Below are 20,508 nucleotides of genomic sequence, written 5' to 3'. Positions count from 1 at the left end.
TCTAGTATATAAACAAAATAGGTGTTTGTGGCCATGGTTAAAACTTAAAAGAGAGAGAGAGAGACAGAAATTGGGTGTTCAATTGAATCTTTCCATAAATTGATTTGAGTATCCTTGGCGAAACAATATATCTAAAGACATGAATAGACTTATCCTCACTATCCCAATTTTAAATGTGACCTAAAAAACAAGAAATGAATTTTCTCTACCAGATACAATCAGCACACCCCCTTTTCCCTCTAAATGTACTTGTCTATTCTAAATGCTTTGTTAGAGCCAGGAGGCCTGAAGTCCTCCACCCGCAGATTAGAGCTCGAACGCACCTCATCTAGTACGGAGTCACCTTTTTCTGATTTGATTGTGTCGAAGATACTTGCAAGGACATTGGCTGCAACCCCTGATTCTACAAGCTGCCCTTGCTCTTCTCCACCTTCATATATCAACCGACCGATATCAGAAAGTGATATTACATTCTCAAGTATGATTTTGCCGAATATTCGACCAAGGAACTCTCCTGCTCTGGGGGCGTCGTTCACTGCATCCTCTAGGACTGCAAGTACGGATTCGAACCTGCTCAAACAAAACTCAGTTAGACAAAGATTGTATATATATTCTATTAGTTATAAGCAGGAACCAGCATACCCTTTGATGAGTTGATCTTCATTTATCACCCTATCTTGAAGTTTCGAGAGGTTTATTAGAAGGTTCGTTAGTAGGTCCCTTTCCATGTCTTTCCTCTCAAAAGAGTCAGTAACCCATTGGGAGATCATAGTTGGATAAAAACTGGGAGCATTCAAATCCTTGATGCACAAAGCAACTTCCTTTTCATCCCTTGCACTGTAAACACAGCACATTTTCAGATTAAAACAGACTCGAGAGTATATATTCTACCTTTCACATAAGAAGTCAATTTTGAAAATAGAGCTAAATAAATTGGTACAATATATTTTCACTCAAACTAAAAAAGGATAATTCTACTCCCATTTCTATTCTTTCCATATTTTCAAGCGACTGGTTCAAAAATCATTTGCAATATCGTGCAACTTTCCTGGATCAAATTCACATGATACATCCATCCATAGAGAAAAATAAAGGCAGGGTCAAATCTAGCCTCTTAACATAAGAGGGGCCATAAGGCAAACTAAGTAACTTATTTACTTCATGTGTTTAACATTCAATTTGATTGGGATACCATCATAGTTTCCCTCTTGCCAATGGATTTTGTTCAAATGCCTCTTGCCAATGAATTTTTTAAAATGCATTGGGCCAGCATATACTATATTCTAAAATTGAAGGGTTCACGATTATACCTGTAGAATTCTTTGATTGCAGCAACTGACTTGTCGTGCAATTTCTCTTCTGGCCACACCTTATCTGAAGACACATCATTCATAATACTAAGATGGCCACCTTGAGGAGAAGGAGAAGGATAAGTAGGTAGAGATCCATCAGAAGCAAGATCATTCCAAGCATCTCTACTCCCATAGGTATTATTTTGCTCCTGAGGATGAGATTGATCAAAAGTTGGGGGCGCAGCAAACCTTTCTTGCATATGCCTTGGCATTAGATCCTGTCTTTGGCCATAAGCTGCTCTTTCCGGGATAGAACTAAAGCCATTCTGGCCATGTCCCATCCCCCGTCCATCTCCAGGACTTTGCATCTCAGCGGATGGAACATTGGCTGCCAATGGCTGCCCTGTGAAAGCCATTCCTCTTGCAAGCCCACCTTGGGGCCCAAGAGTAATGAAATCATCACCGAGTGGTCTTTGGGGCAAAGGAACGGACGAATGTCTCTCATCTGTCCTCACATCCTGGGAACCATAACCTCGTAGCTGTGGTGGGGCACCGCGGAAACCACTAATATGGTAATTTGGCGAGGATAACATACCAGGAGACCTTGCACCAAAATCCATAGGAGGACCCCTTCTAGAAGAATTACCCATGCTAGGAGTGCGACCCAATCTACCAACTTGTGCACGCTCCTGAGCAGCATCTCTATGTACCTCCTCAATCTTTTTCGGACCTTCAACTTTTCTTCTTTGCTGCCACTTATTCTTCCTTAGATCAATAGCATCTTTAAGCATAAATCTGACCCTCGATGAAAGCTTCATATTATTGGATAACTGTGCCATGAAGTTGTAATAGGCATCCATATGTTCTTTCGCTTTTGGGTGATCAATCATCCCTCCAATTGTACTCATCAATTTGCACAAAGCCTCGATGTTCTCCTCGTCGGGATTCTGATATTGACCCAGCAACTTATTTATGCACTCATGCATTATCCTCTCAGTCAACATTCTCTTCTTGTAAAGTTCTCCAATGAGTCTAATGTTACCTAGCATACGTCTTCGAGCACGGAGTCTTTTCTCCTCTCTCTCTTCTGCTGTCTGTTTAACTTCACCTTCTTCTTCAGCTTTATTTGCCTCTTCTTCCTCTCTTTCTCCCCTTTCAAATTCCTCCTGGCATTTGTTCAGGAGTAATCTCTTAAAGGTAATTTTTTCATTGTCCACACTAAGATCGGGTAGTTCTGCAGCAAGGTGAAAGCAGAAGTTGGCGTACATCTCACAGAAGGTGGGCTCCATCAAAGCCTTATCAAAAATCTGTGAGATCACTCCAGACAGTGTGATAACATTGTCAATGTTCACTTGCTTAACTTGTTGAAACAGCTTTTCAAAGTTTTGAGGGGTAAGTTTGTTTAAGATGCCCTTCAATTGCCTCTGCTTGGCTTCTTCCTCATCAGAAACCTTACCTACCTCATACTTATTTTCAGCTTTGTGCATCACCTGCATAGGTGTTTGAGGATAAGGCATCAAATCTTTCGTAAACCCAGCTCCACGCTGCCACCTATCAGAATCAACATTATTTCTTTGTAGGTTACCCTGAGGACCAAGGGACTGCATCGGTCCGGAGAGGATGCCCCCAGCATATTGAGGTGTCTGTGCCCGAGGATTCCTTAGAACACCATTATTACCTCCTTGACCAGGTCGAAACCCAACAGCATTATTCATATAACCAACATCATTCCACATATCCCCTCTTCCTACCATAGGAGGCCCAGGGAATTTATTCCACTTGTCCTCGTCTCCCAAGCCACTTCCCCGACGATCTGGTCTGGAGCCTCCAATATGCCTGTCAACACTGCGTCCAGGACTAGGGTACGATTCACGTGGAAGATTGATGCTAGAAACAATCAGACTATCTGCAATGTCTGATGTAATCTCAAAACCTTCTGGAAGATCAGTCCATAGCTCCAAAAACTTGAGGAGAAAGTCCCTGGAGTACTTTTTAGTTGTCGATCCATCACCATCGTCATTATCTTCATTTTCATTTCTTGAAGTTCCTAACTGTGGAGAAGAAATCTCAGCAGCATCTTCCCAATCATCTGGCTCAACTTTATTTAAAGCAGGTTTTTCACTTGCCGCAACATTCTCCTGAGATACACCAATAGATGTTTTGTCCTCGCTAACACTTGAAGGCTTCTCTGAGGACTTTACATTAGTTATAGTCTCCTTTTTCTCTTCAGGACCCTTGTATGCCATATAAAGATCAGAACTTGTACTAGCAGCTTCTGCTTTTCTATAAAGCTCTTTTTTCTTCTTCTTACCCTTGGGAGCAGCACCTTTTGCAACATTTGCATCTGAACCTTTTTCTTTGACACTGAATGGAGATGGAGAAACTAAGACACCTGTACTACAGCCCATAATTTCATTTTTATTTAATGCAGTTACTGGCACAGAACTCTCAAGTTTTTCTCCACTAGATATGCCAGCCGCCACTGCTAAAGTACCTTCCCTCTCAACATCATTGGAACAAAACCTTGATAACTGTTCTGACTTTTCGCGTGTATGTTCTGATGAGCCACTATTGATGGATGCTACTTCCTTATTAGGGTTTTCCTTAAGTTTACCAATCATTTCGGGAGATTTCAAAGTAAGAGACTTCATGGAGTTTTCCACACTACTTTCAGCTGATATTGCTTCTGCTTGCTCAAATCCCCCAATAGCTTCAGGCTCTGATTGTGTGCTATCTAGAACTAGCATTCCTAAACCTTTATTTGTATTTCCAGTGTTTTCTTCTATAGCACCCTCACCTGTCATGCTAGAAGCCTCGGAAGAAGTAGCTACAGCTGTTAATAATGGATCCTTGGCACTTTCAGATGGTATATGTTTTGCTTCCGTTGTTGCAACATCAGGCAGTTGTGAAGGCAAAGTTAAGAGAGAAGTATATAGGCTGAGATCCTGAAAAATATGACAAATCATGCTCGTAACTCAAAAAAAATTCTTGGTGTACAACCAACCCAACAATATTAAATAAATGTAATGAATAGCAATCCATGAATTACCTGCTCCTGCTGGCCTCTACTGCCTGGTCTTTTAGGCATATCATTGAAGGAGTCAGGATGTGATGCTCCTACTCTAGAACCATCAGAAGATCTAGTTGATGCTGATACAGAAACATCCATGGAAGTTGAACCAGAAGCAGAATAAGGTACATCCCTCTCCACTGTCACAGGACTTGATGAGGTAACTGACACATGCGATACTCCCAAACCAGCCTTTGGCTGTGAACTAGAGCTCAAAGAAGAAACTGGAGGTTCGGCCTTTAACCTTGAAGGCTTTGAAGCCTCTGCTTTCCCAACAGAAAGAGAACCTGAGGGTGGCAGAGGATCTTTCTCTGCATGCGAGATAATAGGTGATTTCACAGTCACCTGCAGAAAATGATACAAAAGCCCATGATAAATCATTAAATTTTGAATGTTGCGTGACTTTCTAATACGACTAAAATATTAGGATGATACTAAAGACTTTCGTTGAAATGTTTTATTCATCTGCTCGTTCTCAACGCATTTCTTTAGACAAAGACACCATTTAACTTGGATTAAATGAAGTCTTAAGAGGGGTGAGAGTAGCAAACCTGGTTATGGAGCCTTGGAGGTTGAGAATTGGGAGGAACATGAGTGCTACCAAGTGGAACAGAACTTGCAGGAGGGTAAAAGTGGGGAGCGGCATTGTAAGAACTGGGATAAAAATTCATCGGCATATTAGGAGGAAATGAAGAAATAGGCTGTGACTGAGATTGCGCACTAGGATGTAACCTTGGAGCTGGTGAACTATCAAGCCTCAATTCTTCATGAGTTTCTGGATGAGTAATCTTCACAGTTTTGCGAGAACCATTGTATTTTACAGGTGCTTGCTGAGGAAACTGTGGGACCAAGCTCATCCCCATGTTACCCAATTGATGAGGTAGCTGAGGACCAATTTGTGGGGGAAAATTTAATCCCTGTCCCTGATGCATCATTGCTTGAGGCTGCATCAGATGTGGCTGGATACCTTGAACAAACATTGAATGTTGGACTGATGGATTTCCTAGAGGTAGGGACATTGGAATTGGCATCGGCCCTGACAAGGCTTGAGACTGAATTTGTGGATTCTGACCACCAAATTGAACTATCTGTTGTTGGTGGAATGGAAATTGCATGGGCATATTAGGGATAAGATGTACTGCAGGCCTCTGAGTTTGAATCCCAGGTTGTGCAGCTGAAACTTGGGCATCCCTTTTGGGTCTAGATGCTAAATGAGCTTCGCCAGAATTAGGTCGGTCATGGATTCCTGCATCCTTTTTGTGAAAATGCTGCTTGGAGATTGATGGAGTTGGCAAAGCAGGAGCTTTCCTTGAAGAATCATAACGTTCCTGTATGAAAAATTTTTATAACCCATCATTGTTCGTCAATAAAACAGGTATGATATTAAAGGCAGATTATAAGCAACTCAAAATTGTATTTAAAAAATCAAATCATTAAAATATGAACATGATCTTAAAAAGAGAAGGTATCAAATCACAAAAACAGATGATCAGGATCGGTGGATAAAGTTTTTAATACTACATGTTTTGGAGAAACCAGGGGAAATAAAGGAAAAACATGATTAGTTTCATTTTAAGTTCTTCAATGTATATACTACTCTTATAGGCATAAAAAGATCGAAAATCAAATCACTTCCCTCCTAATTTAACATCCCATTTTCATCTCCAGCATGCTACACAGCACATCTGCCGGAAAGATGCAGATGAAGTACAGAAATCTACAAAATTCAGAGCAGAAACGTGCTTTCTAGTACTTAAGGTTATGTTACAATTTGTGATCCAACAGCTGATTCTTTTATACAAGTCCAAAGCTACTACCTCATTCTAGCTAAAAATACTGATAGGAGAGAATCTCAAACCTGATCTTTTTTCTGCTCATCCAAATTTGGTGGTGCAGAGCTTGTTCGAGCGGGTATCTACCAATAGTAAAACAATGCAATTTCTATTCTTAACAAGTAGATTGTTGGACAATAATAGAGTGAAATGGAAAATACATAAATACTTCATTCATAGTTCATAAAGATGCATTTGATTGTGTAATACCTGCATTACATTCGTAATAACAGTACTTATGGACCCAAACTGCATGGGATATGACTTAGATGCATCTCCTGAAGCTAAAGAATAAAATAACAATAAAATAGTCAAACACAAAAATAGACAGAAGGCCTTTACAAAATTACAATAGTGGACCACAAAAATATGCACTGAAAAAAAGCTAAAAGCTTAAATGAATATAATGACCAGCATGCCATACTAGGTGTTTCTGGGGCCTTGGAGTCAGATGAAACATTGGACGGTGCAGCTGCCAACGAAACATTACTGGATGGAGATTTAGGAACAGGTCGAGTAGTCTTTAGAGAGGCTTCTGTCGGATTGAGATTGGAAGGGATTTTGCTAGTAGGCGCTTCAGGTACTCCTACAGCCAGACACATAGAAACCCAGATTGAGAGCAGGATACCAGACAATAAAAGATTCAAATTAGCTTCAGTTTTCTGTAACCCCAACGAAGGCTCACCTTGCATGAGGGAATAAAAGTAGCCATGCATGATCTTTTTTTAGAGAGGAAAGAGAGTTCTCAAAAAAATCTATAGCATTCTCAACCTAGCTCACGCTCGTGGTCCCAAGGGGTGAAATATTTAAATCAGAAAGATTGCTTTATATACTACATACTTTGAGCTGGCTGCAGTTGATGAGCACCATTATTTACAGAATGTACGGCGGATGAATCGCTAGAATCCACATTCCATGGCCTCGCTCCCTGCTGCGCTACTGGTGCATTGTTGTTATACTTCTTAAAACTGCACCTCAGATGAAGAACAAATTAAGTCCAATTCATCATCTTGCCTAAACATATCATGCAGAGACACTGAAACCCTAGGTTGTAAATGGACGACAAAATACTTCCATGTTGATTCGCATCAACAGCCAATTAATTTCTTTTCCAAAAAATACAATAATATTCAGTAAATTATATGGAGTGCATAGATACAGAAGTACATGTGGCCAAGCATTAGTCCAATTCGCAAATACAAGAAACAAGACTAAAGTTTCAGTTTTATTCATAAATGGCGGACCTGCGATTAGAAAGACTGGTGGAGGCGGAAGAGGCGCCACCACCACCCTTAGTGGAAACGCCACCGGAGTACTGACGCTGCTGATTGGAGCTGTCGGATCGGACGGTTTTCCTGTACTGTACAGAATCGCTCCTCTCAGCCCTTGATTGATTCTGGTTCATAAATCCTGGTCTTTCGGATATAAGAACACAAATGAAGAAACCACTTTCCTGGGAATTCAGAGCACTCCTCTTCCCTATTGAGATCCGCCGATCAAATCAAAGGCATCAAAACCAATGATATTCTAAAACGCATTAAATCGACAGGAAATGGGGAAAAATCTAAACGGCGATTGCGCAATAAATGTAAAGATTATTGTTGTATTACTAATTAATTACTCCGATTGCACTTTACCTGGAGCGGGTAGAGAGGTATTAGGGCTTCTACTCTGATATAAGAATGGCGGGAAACATGACGGGACGACGCCGTAAGAGATTATATGAGAGCGGCGGATGCAGACGAAAGCGAAGAAGCTATTAAAGGAACAAAAAAGTGAGTGTTTTAAGTGATAAAATTCTAGAGAGAGACAAAAGACAGAGATGGAGTTTTATACGGTTAGTAAATAAAAGGAGTATTTCCATATACAAAAACGGAAGAATACAATAAATTGTTTTATATTTTCTATTTTGTCAGTTTTTGTATAATAGTAATTGACAAATTTTCTTTATTTTTACTTTTCAGTTTGGTTGATGTAACAAACTGCCTATGTAATTGTCAAGATGTAGGAGTGTTTGTAGGACGACTGCATCAATAATTTAACGGTATCTATATATATAGTTAGACATATAATTGTATATGGGGTGTGATCCGTGACTAACTTTTCTTAAATTGCTAACTTCCTAATTCATCAATGTAATGTATTAAAAATGTCAACACAATGATGATTAAATGTCAATGAAAATTTAAGTTGATATTTTAATACATTATGTTGACATTGATATTTAATTGTCAACACAAATATGTGTTCAAATTTTAATGTGATTGTTTTGACATTTTTAATACACTACGTTGATGAGTTAACAAGTTAACAATTTAAGAAAAGTTAGCATTATAACGCACATCTAATGCATACACAATTACTTTATATAAGCATCCTATAAAGTTTGATTTGTTTTATAGTTGGGTATTTGATTCATCAATTATCGGCTAATTAATAATAAAACGAATAAGGTCAATTATTGATTCGATAATTTTTTTTATTCAAGTCAGTCTTTAAGGAAAAATTCGTTTATCATAATTTGGTTGAGTTTGATCAATCAATTATGTTCATGAAACTGAACCATACTAAGAAACTCTTTATTTCTCAAACTTTTCGAGTTATAGAAAATGGTATGTCTCACTCGTATTTATAGGCATCCGACATAAGCAACTTAAGGGATGATACAACGGTTATGTAAATTCGTAATTTGGAAAGACATCGTGGCAACTTTCTTTTATTTATATCCTCGTATATTAAACAAAAAGATAAAAAACCTTAATTAATCAAGTGCACGTTTCGCAAGGCTTTGCTACATTAGGTATTCTAACTAAAATATTGCATCAGTTAAGAATTATAAGAGTATCCACATCCGTACTATTTGGCAAGAGTATGTATATGGGCTTAGACCCACTTTTATTACCTTGTTACTCTCTGTTCTTCCCGAAGAGCACAACACCCACATCTATGCTCTTCCGCAATGACATGCTCAAGGGTCACACCATTCCACTATTTAATTTAAATACTTCAATTACTAAAAATACATTAAAATATAAAAATTACACAATTAAATCCTAAAAAATAAAAATTGCAAACTTAAAATCCTAAAAATTAAAAATTACATAATTAAAATCCTAAAAAATAAAAATACATAATCAAAGGCTAAAAAATACCCCCGTGGAAGACTAGTTCTCCGACCCTATCCCCAATGTTTGTCGGAGACCTCATATCATTGCCAAATGTGAATCAAGTTGCTCGGGAGTCATATTTGACCTATCGGTCAAATTGAGTTGAGCCAAAAGGGTCCACAACGAGTTGGTGGGGGGTTGAGGTAGCACAAAGGGAGCGGGAGCGGGAGCGGGGGGGACGGAGTCGCGGCGCGACGGCGGTTGGCCATCGCCCTCTTCGTTCCTTGCGGTCGGCGTTGGGAACTGCTCGGGCTGGCGTCGGGGCTATCCAAGTTAGCCTCGGCAAGTTGGCTAGCCACCTCATCCTCGCCGGCGTCGGATAGGGATACCGACCTCGACCGTTTGCTGGAGGAGGATGATACTCCTCCCTTATACTTCGGATGCACACGCACCTCCTTCCAAGCGCTGAGGTACTTGAATGGTTTGTAATGTTGGGATTGGTAGGTCGCCAAGGCGGCACTGATGATGTCGAGCTCGCTCCTGCCGCTTCCCGCCGACCGCTCTTCCTGGAGGTAATACCCCTAGAACTTTTTGATTTCTTCGTTGGCTCTGAAGATGGCATTGCGCACCATACTCTCATTGCGCTCGATGGTTCCAGCCGGGCGGTTTTCATTGTATCGGCGAGAGACGCGCCACCAAAACCTGTCCTCGCTTTGGTTCGTGCCTATCTTCGGATCTTCGGAGATAATCAAATAGGCTTTGAATAACTGATCCATCTCCGCCGGAGTATACGGGGTGCGGACACCACGAGGAGTAGGAAGATGAGGAGTTTGAGAGTCGCCGCTCCCTCCCGATCTGGGTTCGGGTGCCCACCCGTATCGCCCATCGGGGGCATCTTGGTCGTCCATCGGGTAAGGCCGGTAGCCACCCTGAACTTGAGAACCTTGGGCTTGAGGAGGGGCCGAGAATTGCGTTTCCGGACTAAGGAATGATTGTGAGCCGAACCATTCGTGGTTCCAACTGCGGGAGTCGGAGGGGTGATCTCCGGAGCCGGACATTTTTTTTTGTAAGAGTGAAAGATTGGGAATTGATAAGAGAAGATAAGAGAATTTAGATGAGAATTGTGTAGTGTGGTGTGAAATTTTTTGTGTGAAAGTGAAGGTATTTATAGATGAAAATGTGAATTTTGGGGAAAAAATTGAAAAATAAATTAAAAGTGGGGAGAAAACGGATATAATTTATTGGGAAGTGAGAGAAAAAATTTTATTTAATAAAGATTTTTTAAATTAAATTTGATTTTTTTAAAAAAAGAAAAATAAAAAATGCCAACGACTGCTCAGCGGCACGGACGTGCTTGATGTATCGAGCAGCGCCGTGCCAGCGGCGGACAGCATACCGCCACGCCAGCGGCACGGACGCCTTCCGTCCGGGAGAGTAGCGCTGCGGATGCTCTAATTATTAAAGCATTCCCAATAAGGCCGCAAACTGCTTTCGTCTGTGTACGCTGAGATTGCGGCAACATGCGGGTAGGGGCGTCACAACTAATTTTGTGGCCCGACTGTAGCCACGACAGCCACATTTCAATTTTTAATACTTCTACTATAATTTTATTTAAAATGAATATTCCTCTCATCTATAAATACCTTCACTACTTCTTCATTCAATGTAGGAATTTAAAATATGGAGTACAATTTTTCATATTTCATTAGTGTCATTGTGTGTTTCAAATTTCAATCAATCTAGTTGTTGAAATTTTAATCGAACAACTTTCAATATTTTGTACTCCTTGTTTGTGTTTTACTATTTCACAACCAGTGATAAAGTTGGTAACTTGAGCTGGGACTAAAAATGAAAAAGGATTCATTGTATGTACTGTGATCGAAAACACTCGTCGATACATGAGAAAGAAATGAGATTTTAATGTGGATGCTGCCTAGAAAGAGAGAGAATTTTTTTTCCAAATAATCGTTCATTAAATATATGAGCCACTTTTACTTGTAAAGTCTAATAGATTTCAACGTATTTCCCAAAAACAAAATACTAAATTCATATATAAAATGACAACAATCCACACTTGTGTAAATCCACCCAACCCCACAATAAACTAAGTAATCAAGTAAAATAAAAAATACAGGCATCTATTGATGATCATAGAGAAAATGGCTTTGCATATACATCAAAAGGTTCACAAGCAGTTAGTTGCGGTTCCTGCAACCAAAACAACAATTCAACAAGAAATTAGAATTGCTCAACCATTTATTTATACTCAATGTGTAAAATATAAATCATCAGTATCATGTAGTAGTAGATTCTAAATTCAGATCCAAACAATACAAATGTGCCATTCGATATGAGTTTTGATTCAAATCTTTAATTAATTCATCATTTGAATCTGAACGGACCGACAATCCAACGCAAGATCTCATGATGCCCTTGTCATAAATCACAAATCACAAATCGAAAAGTTTCTCCAAATGTTGTATTTTCCCCAAGTCTTAGCTAGCATAGTCGAAAGAGGAGATCTAACAGGAATTACTTTAAACAATTCTTCAAAGATGTTGTGGTTTCAATTGAGTGATGACCGGGACTTACTAATCCTGATGCTAAAAATGAATTAGGGAAGTGAGATTCATGTAAAATGTCTTCAAGTTCCAAAGTGAATTTAGAATACCTATGTGCAGTTCAGTATGGTCTGCACACTGATCACCAGCCAGTAGGTGGTAATGATTTGAAAACCTTATTCGTACATGTATACGCAACAATGGGGGGAGTAGTACTATATATATGTGAATATAGACAGTTTCAAAGAAGATGACAGTACCTGTCTCAATCCACCAGTGCTTAAGCTCCCCCCTGTAAGAAGCATGGTCAGAAGAGATGTTACCGCACCACCTCCAAGGGATGGACCAGAACTTCCAACATCTCGAATTGCAGTGCGCATTGCACTAAGGATGCTCCCGTATGTGGTCCCATGACCACGCTCAATAGCTTGGATGAAACAGAAAGTCATGGCACCAGTTGAAGTAATTTTTGATAATGCCTATTGAACAAAATTACCTCCTAAACTTAAGTTTGTATTCCATGAAGATTTAGTTTTCCCATCATCAACGAAAAACTTACAGATGTATCAGCTGAGGTTTGATCATCATCACAGCCACTGAAGGAAATAACTTCCCCACCATTTGATCCTTTCCACACACCGGATCGAGGACGATGGTCCTCCCATACATATTGTCCGCTCCTATTATTAAATGTTTCCCATGATGAATACATAGCAAACAAATATAATAGAATAATTTCTGACAAGGGGACCATCAACAAGGTCCAGTTCAGGATGATAATGTTTCTCAACATTAAAGATTATGTCTCATGAAATTATTGTTCAACTGTGGCAAGATACTTTATGAAAATACTCCACTTGGTGACCATGTCTGATGTATGACAGAAGATCCGCAGGTATTTGTATAAGATAAGTTCATGAAAGCAATGTGGATTTTACAATTAAAATGATAAAACAAACAAACGAATTATTTTAAATAAAGAATAAATAAGAATCACCCTACTCTTCAAGACAGCCAATTGGAGGTCATAAGCACTCTTCAATGAAAATGATACGAGTTGGCGGGTCTACAAAAGGGGGAACCGCCAAGTATTGTGGCCAACCGAGTCAGAGGAAAAGGGGGAAGAATGAAGGAGAGAAGGCGCGCACCAATCTCGGCTATAGTTAGGTTGTTAGGGGATTTAAATTCAAATTTAAGTTGTTGCAGATTCTGTTTAAATGTTGCTGATTTTTCTCTATTGTAAGTCTATATATTAAAGTTCCAAAATAACGAGAAGTATCTTGGGAATTTAGTATTGGACGATCGTAGTATCGTAGGCCTCCTTTGTGAGGATTTCCTTTGGGTGTTCATTTCAATTTCCATCTCAATAAAGCCGAGAGTTCTTCTATTTTGAGTGAGTGTTGGGAGTTTATTTCTTCCTCTGCGAAATTTACAGAGCACCTCTTGTGCTCTTCCTACTGACCGGTACCTTTACTCTATCAGAAAATCTAAATATGCAAAAGATCCATAGTGAAATCATAAAAGAAGTATTAGGTGCCTTAGTGGTAACAAAAAATGAAGATGAAAACTTGAAAAAATGCCTGCATTTATTAAACGAGTTAATGGAACTTTTTATATGATTGACAAAAGATGTTGGTATTTTGCGAAACCTTCCTTTTTCTTATTATTTTCAAATTACATCATGTTCATATCTCGTTAGTTTGAAATCCTGCATTCTAGAGAATATATTCTTTAGATACTTGCATAATAATTACCAACCATATCTAAGATGATAAGATAAAGATACTTCCATAATAAATACCACCCATATCCAAAGAAAATAAGGTTATAAGGAAGCACCTGCTCATCCTGCAAAGAAATGGCAAATCAAGAACCGTTCCACTATGACAAGCATCAATGATAGCATGTAGCTTTGCACCACGAGGCAGAGTTCTGACAACAGATGCATTAATCTCATCATCAACAATCATACCCTGTGTTTCAAAATCAAGTGGACACAATGTCTCATCATATCCATCAACTTCATCCCCATTATAATTCCTTTGTCGAGAACCATGGCCAGAGTAATGTAAGACCAAGGAATCTCCTGGTTGACATCCCTGCACCAGCCAAAACAGCGCCATTCGCATGTTATGCTTGGTTGGGATTCTGTATGGATCAGTTTCTTCTTCTGCAATCAATTTACATAAAACGTCAACTACCAAAAATGGCCTGGAATGAAAATTGAACACCACAAAAATGGAAAAGCTATTCAGTTACTATTGAAATTTATGTCAGGAAAGAAGTTTAAGAGTAGACAAATTGAATACTATCACTGGGTTACAAAACTGGGCTTTTTGGTTATCAATGAGAGTCCCCACAATCATATTATTTGTGTTGAGTGTCTCAGGGAGGAGAACAGTAAAAATCGGAACTCAATGAACCATCAGAAATCATATTCTTGTTACTCAACACTGAGCAGTTCGAGCTCTAACAGAAATTCTTTATTCTGTGTTCAAGATCTATCTAGATAACTCAATGGCAGCTACCACCAGTTGAAAGAGAGAATACTTAAAACTGGATGCAATAGCATTTGGCCAAAACTAAGTACAGCATTCCTATTAATTATCCTCTAATCCATATCCTCAAACAAGGAAAAAAAACTTCAGAAAATTAAAAATTTAAGCTGTAGGCATGCTGTCCAGTTGGATCAATACCTAGGTCTTCTCTATGTTTCCTTAATCAGAAAGCTGTATAAAGCAACACATCACCTGTTGCAGATTTTCCAGTTTATAAAGCAGATATATTTTACCCGTACAGTACGCTTAGCCATCAATACAATCACGACAAAGTTAAAGCCCAAAAAGTAGGTTTTACAAAAAAAAAATTTAAGCATATTCTCGTTAGGTCAGCTTCCAATAAAAATCATGAAAGCAACAAAAAAAAAGCAAGTAGAATAGTAGATCATTACTGTCAGTTTTCCCCTTACCAGTAAGCATGAGAATTGAAGATTCTGGAAATCGGAACTTATTCATGAGAAGATGTTTCATGCATTTGGCATCGTTGATGCATCCTTTCAGCTCGTGGCGGGAGAACTTGTAGGATATTCCGATTATTACCGCCTTCTTACGGCCATGAGGGTTGGGCGGCGGACCCGGCGGAGCGTGGGAATAAGGGGACGGCTGAGGAGGGGACGGCGAGGCAGGGGGGTATGGAGAAGTATGGGCAGGCGGAGGCGCGTGGCGCGGATCGGCGACGGCGGTGATTGCCTGGCAAATAGCGCATCGGATCGAAGGCGCGCCTGGCGGCACCTGCAATTGTGTGCGGCAATTAGAGCAGGTGATGAGCGGATACATAGTTGCCGGAATTCGGAAAACTGACGGCCGCTTGAACGGAGATATCGAGGCGGAGGGAGGAATTCTGGTGAGAATTTGAAGAGATGGATTTGTTTTTCAGAATCAGGCGAGATAAATCAATACGCGTTGGATTGTGCTGACGACTTTATTCTTTTTCTTCCGTTCAAAATATAGTAATAAATCTTGCTTTGCGAGTTTTGCCGTATCAGGTTATGATTTAGATACGAACTAAGAGCATCTACAACCGTGTACGGATAACGTCCGTCCTTCCATGCCAGCGGCACAGAAGACGCCGTCCGCCGCTGCGCTCACGCCGCTGGACGGAAGATGCCGTCCGTCGCTGCGCTCGCGCCACTGGCACGGCGCTGCTCGCTGCATCGAGCACGTCCGTGCCAGCGAGCAGGCGACGTGGCAGCGTGTGATTGGCCAACGGCATATCCGTTGAAATTTTTTTTTAATTATTTTTTTCAAAATCGAAAATAATACAAAAAAATATTTTCCCAATCCCAAAAAAATACCCGTTTTTCTATATTGTTTTGATTTTTTTATTTTTTCCCCAAAATCATCTATAAATACACACATTCATCAACCATTTTTCACATCAGATCATCTCTCATTCATATTTTTCGTACAACTTATCTGCACCTTCATCTCTCACTCAAAACCTCAAATGGATTTTACCCATCTCATTGCGGAAGCCGAGCGCGAAGAACAAGAATACTACGAACAACATCGCGCAGCTTATGAAGCATATGTCGCAGCGAATACCCCCGCCCCTCCTCCTCAACCAACTAGGTCAACTCGCTACATCCATCGTGACCGGGAGGGAGCCCACGAAAGGTTCGTTGCCGACTATTTTGCCGACCCACCGCGGTTTCTGACAGATTACTTCAGGCGCCGTTTTCGCTTGTCAAAGCGTTTGTTTATGCGTATTGTCAACACATTGTCCGCTCGTATTGAATTCTTCCAAACAGGTCCAGATGCAGTCGGCTGACCCGAGACGGGTTCTTTTTGAGCAGCGTCAAGAGTTCGCGCGGAAAGATGTCGAAAGAGCCTTTGGGGTCCTTCAAGCCCGATTCAACATTGTGAAGGCCAGGCTCGGCCGTGGTACTTGAACAATATCGCCGACATCATGTACACGTGTATTATCTTACACAACATGATTATAGCCGACGAAGGACCGAGGGCGGCTAGCTTCTACGACGAGGATGAAGCCGGAAGCTCAAGCGCGAGGTCTCCCCCACGCCGAGGTGTGCATACAACGGTGGGTGAGAGGATCGAAACAATACACACAATGCGCGATACCCGAACCCACGTTGAGCTACAAGAAGGCCTAATCAAACACATGTGGGCGAAATTCAGCAACACGTAGTGGGTTTTTTTAATTTTACGAATTTAATTATGTAATTTTTTATTTTTAGAATTTTAATTATGTAATTTTTAATTTTTAGGATTTTAATTATGTCTTTTTTATTTTATTTGTAATTTGTAATATTATTTCAGTTTTTTTAATGAATTTTAATATTATGGAAATGTTTTTATTTAAATTGAATTGTGCTCGTACTTGCGGAAGAGCACAGACGTGAGTGTTGTGCTCTTGCCTAAAAGCAGGTAGAAAAAGTGGGGCTGAGCCCACAACCTTGCTCGCTGGCAAGAGCACAGCTGTGGGTGCTCTAATAGCTCATCCATACGATAACGATATACACCAATTTTTTTTAGAGTGTTATATTACTCCTACTATTAATTTGCATGTGTATATTGTTATTTTGGTAATAATACGCACTACATTAACATTTAACAATATAAATTTGATATACTGTAAAAACTAATTAAGAAAATTATATGATCATAATCATTAAATATAAAAAAAATTACATATAAATATACTTATAATTTTATTATAAGTATCATGAATTTATTATAATTATCTATTATAAATATAATTTTATTATCATACTGCGTTTATAAATATCATGATTTTATAATTTTATTATATAATAATTATTGTCCATAATTTTTTTTCTTTTTTCTTATTAAATATTTTGACTAACGAACGGAATGCTTATATTTAAATTTAACTAATTGCGTCGTTTTTTATTAAACCTGTAACTACATTAAGGCTATAGCACATAATTAATACTAAAATATTAATATTTATATTTAATTTACATAATAAAAAATGAATAAGGCCCAAATGAAATTAATAGAGAAAAACTATTGATAAGCCCGAATAACTTAGTTTAATTAAACTAATTTTCTCATAACGCCTACCCCATCATTTCTTTCCAACTTTCAGCTTGTAATCACAAAGAAGTTGAGAAGAAACAAACAAAAATGGAAGAAAACAATGACACGAGAAAAAAAATAAAGAAGCATAAGAAGAAAGCGTTTCACTTAACAGAAAAGCCTGCTTGCAAATAGTTGTATGACGATTAGGAGCGATTATACGATTATAAACCAGTGGATTTGGTGAGTGCAGTTGTTATTCTTGCATTTAGGATAAACGGTAAATTTATCTTCGAAAAACCTTTAAAAGTTAATCAATATATTCCTCCACTTATTCGAAATAATTGTGTCATCACTCATCACTGTATTGCAAGTATATATTGATGAATTAGATTTTTAAGCATTTTATTTGTTTTTTTTAAATATAAATAATTATTCTTTCAACCGTTCCACAATTTACTAATTTAGATAGTTTTAGTAGTACGGAGTATTAGCATTTTATTTACATCATTATATGATTATGAGCTATTGTTTAAAATGGCACATTGTCGTATACCAAAATAAAACAATCATAAATAAGTAAACCATTACCAAATTTATACACAATTATAAAATCACTCTTTCATCACACCATCCTTGTTTTATCGTCATTCGCCACCAGATTATGCGCTGATTATGAATTTTAATGATTTTGTTCCATATTCACAATTATAAATAAATTCAATTGTGATACTCTATTTTTTGCTCTAACAGACAATCCTAAGTACATTTAGTTGTAAACTACTTTCGTTTTATAAATCACAACAATCAACATTAAATACAAACTAATATAAATGATAGAGTCTTATTAGTATTATTGGGAATAAATTAGTCTTACATACGGTCCATAAACTTATACTACTACTAGTATTCTTAGTTGGGACGGGTATCAAGTGAGGCAATAAGGGCAAAATCGAATGCTGGTACCCATTTCGTCAGACTTATTTAATGGCTAATTTTATAATCTAGTAATTATTTTCTGTTTCTATTTTATTATTTTAGTTGTTATTTATGTACCAATAGTTAAAGACTTAAAAAGTTATTTTATTTCTCATATTTTTTAGAAATGCAACCTTAATATGAATGTAATAGTAATAGTAATAGTATAATGTTATAATGTTAAAGACAATCCAGCTCATCTCATTAATTATTGAGATATTTTTGCATACTTTTATAATTTTTTAGTCCGTAAAGATATCATACTTTTTTTTGTAGGAATATTAAATTTTATTATTGTTATGAAGTATGCAAATAAAAATATGGTAAATTGCAGATTAAAACACATCAAATCGTATTTATACAATTTAATTTGGTTCCATTTTCACACTAATATAGTTTGATTCAATTTACTAAAATCACAATACTATTCTACGATTTGATTTATTTTGTGATTTCAAATGCCGAAACTTGAAGATGCCAAGTTTTGAGGGGTTTTTCTGACGAAAGCAAAATGTTTAGGGGGGTAAATGGAAAATATAGTGTTTGAAGTGATTAAATATATGAGCTCCAATTATAAGGGTTTCGTTCTCGCGCAGCTATCTAGGGTTTCTGTTTCTCGTCTCGCCGGCCGTTTCACTAATTTCCAATGGCAAGCTCTCTCTCTTTTCTTTTATTTCTATGTTACAACGTAATGCCAATCTGTGCTATTTGATTGAATCTGTGGACTATTTTGAGCAAAATCCTGCTGTATTCCCTATTTTATGTGTTTGAGCTGAGCTGTATTGAATCTGATATTTGATAGGACGTATCTCGGCCAGATTATATGTTTTCATGAGGTTTCTGATCATGTTTTAAGGGATCGTTGTAAAATTAATTTAAATATTATATGAAAATGACAATTCGCTTTCTGTTCATATTAAGAAAACAGTTGCTATGTAGTATTTCGTAGTTGGTGTTGATTGGGATAAAGGTGATTTGCCCCTAACTCTTTATGATTCTCAATGAAACCGATTTCAGTAAAAATTTATCCTGTATCTTGTTCATCGATTGTACCATCTGACTTGATGCGTTGCCATGTACAGGCCAAGAGAACCAAGAAGGTCGGGATTGTCGGGAAATACGGTATGTTATTTTGTTCAGTTCTTTTTTTCTGTTTGATTTGTAGGTATGAATATATTGGAGCACTTATCTTTATCACCAATTTATCTTAATTCGCAATAGAGTAGATAGAAGATGCATTGATAATGTTCATCATGGCTTGATAATCTGGATATAGATTTAGGATACCAAACTTTTAAGTCTTCTGATTAATTAGACCTAGTTTAATATATTCCCATTGCGATACAGGCACCCGATATGGTGCTAGTTTGAGGAAGCAGATTAAGAAGATGGAAGTTAGCCAGCACAGCAAGTACTTTTGTGAGTTCTGTGGAAAGGTATGAATCGATGCGGCCAAAATGTTATGTTCTGAATGGATTATCGATGGCACAAAATGCTACACCCTGTGCTGCTTGATTGAGCATTTACTAATTTGACTTCTTCAATAACAGTATGCAGTGAAGAGACAGGCTGTTGGCATCTGGGGATGCAAGGATTGTGGCAAAGTGAAAGCAGGCGGTGCTTACACCATGAAGTAACATTCTTTACTGATCAACCTTTCATATTTGTATGTTAGTACTTACTTTAGTTAGCTAATCTGTATTCTGTTGTGTGTTTCAGCACTGCCAGTGCCGTGACCGTGAGGAGCACCATCAGAAGGCTGAGGGAGGCGACCGAGAGTTAAATTTAGTTGAAGTTTGTGCATTTGCCATATTTCCCACCTTTTGAGCTATAAATTTCAATTGATGTAGTCGCTAGACTTTGGAGATTTGGTGAGCTTTGTTGGCCACTTGTATGTGCTCGAATTCTATATTCCTTTTTGGCTAAAATTCTTGGAAAATTTCCAGTCATTTTCAAAATCTGTTTTTACTTTAAGTTTTGCATACTTGTAATATTTCATCAAGAGATTGTTGCGTGTGATTGTACCAATCATATCCTGTTTAATCAAACTGCCAAAATTTCACCATTTTTTCAAATATTGGTACGTGTAACTTGGTTGGCTTTTCTT

At 38.3% G+C, this 20,508-nt stretch overlaps 3 protein-coding genes across 5 annotated transcripts; 1 reads left to right on the top strand and 2 right to left on the bottom strand.

Annotated features, from left to right (window-relative positions):
• Window positions 1-70: 70 nt before the first annotated feature.
• LOC121808651 (eukaryotic translation initiation factor 4G-like) lies at window positions 71-8,010 on the bottom strand. 3 transcript variants are annotated; one of them, XM_042209239.1, is made up of 12 exons: window positions 7,832-8,010; window positions 7,439-7,673; window positions 7,035-7,162; window positions 6,619-6,780; window positions 6,405-6,478; window positions 6,221-6,277; window positions 5,095-5,690; window positions 4,914-5,016; window positions 4,342-4,707; window positions 1,311-4,237; window positions 643-837; window positions 71-570 (listed from the first exon to the last, which is right to left on the bottom strand). In XM_042209239.1, exons 2-12 carry the CDS (start codon window positions 7,597-7,599, stop codon window positions 240-242), a joined length of 5,100 nt encoding a protein of 1,699 aa, XP_042065173.1. In that variant the 5' UTR covers window positions 7,600-7,673; window positions 7,832-8,010; the 3' UTR covers window positions 71-239. The 3 variants fall into 3 exon arrangements, with proteins under 3 accessions (XP_042065173.1, XP_042065172.1, XP_042065174.1); XM_042209238.1 differs by having other exon boundaries at window positions 4,914-5,690; XM_042209240.1 differs by lacking the exons at window positions 7,035-7,162; window positions 7,439-7,673; window positions 7,832-8,010 and adding an exon at window positions 6,880-7,023 and having other exon boundaries at window positions 4,914-5,690.
• A 3,313-nt stretch (window positions 8,011-11,323) lies between these two features.
• LOC121806930 (metacaspase-1-like) lies at window positions 11,324-15,384 on the bottom strand. The gene is made up of 5 exons (XM_042207106.1): window positions 14,831-15,384; window positions 13,702-14,032; window positions 12,422-12,542; window positions 12,123-12,341; window positions 11,324-11,509 (listed from the first exon to the last, which is right to left on the bottom strand). Exons 1-5 carry the CDS (start codon window positions 15,195-15,197, stop codon window positions 11,450-11,452), a joined length of 1,098 nt encoding a protein of 365 aa, XP_042063040.1. The 5' UTR covers window positions 15,198-15,384; the 3' UTR covers window positions 11,324-11,449.
• Window positions 15,385-18,933: 3,549 nt separating this feature from the next.
• On the top strand, window positions 18,934-20,359 carry LOC121806519 (60S ribosomal protein L37a-1). Its single transcript, XM_042206585.1, has 5 exons — window positions 18,934-19,050; window positions 19,484-19,523; window positions 19,749-19,837; window positions 19,952-20,034; window positions 20,121-20,359. Exons 1-5 carry the CDS (start codon window positions 19,048-19,050, stop codon window positions 20,182-20,184), a joined length of 279 nt encoding a protein of 92 aa, XP_042062519.1. The 5' UTR covers window positions 18,934-19,047; the 3' UTR covers window positions 20,185-20,359.
• The last annotated feature ends 149 nt before the right edge of the window (window positions 20,360-20,508 follow it).

The sequence above is a fragment of the Salvia splendens genome, chromosome 6 (genome assembly GCF_004379255.2).
Source record: "Salvia splendens isolate huo1 chromosome 6, SspV2, whole genome shotgun sequence".
NCBI lineage: Eukaryota > Viridiplantae > Streptophyta > Magnoliopsida > Lamiales > Lamiaceae > Salvia > Salvia splendens.
The sequence above is the reverse complement of the archived record's forward strand: the minus strand, read 5'-3'. Positions and strand labels throughout refer to the sequence as shown.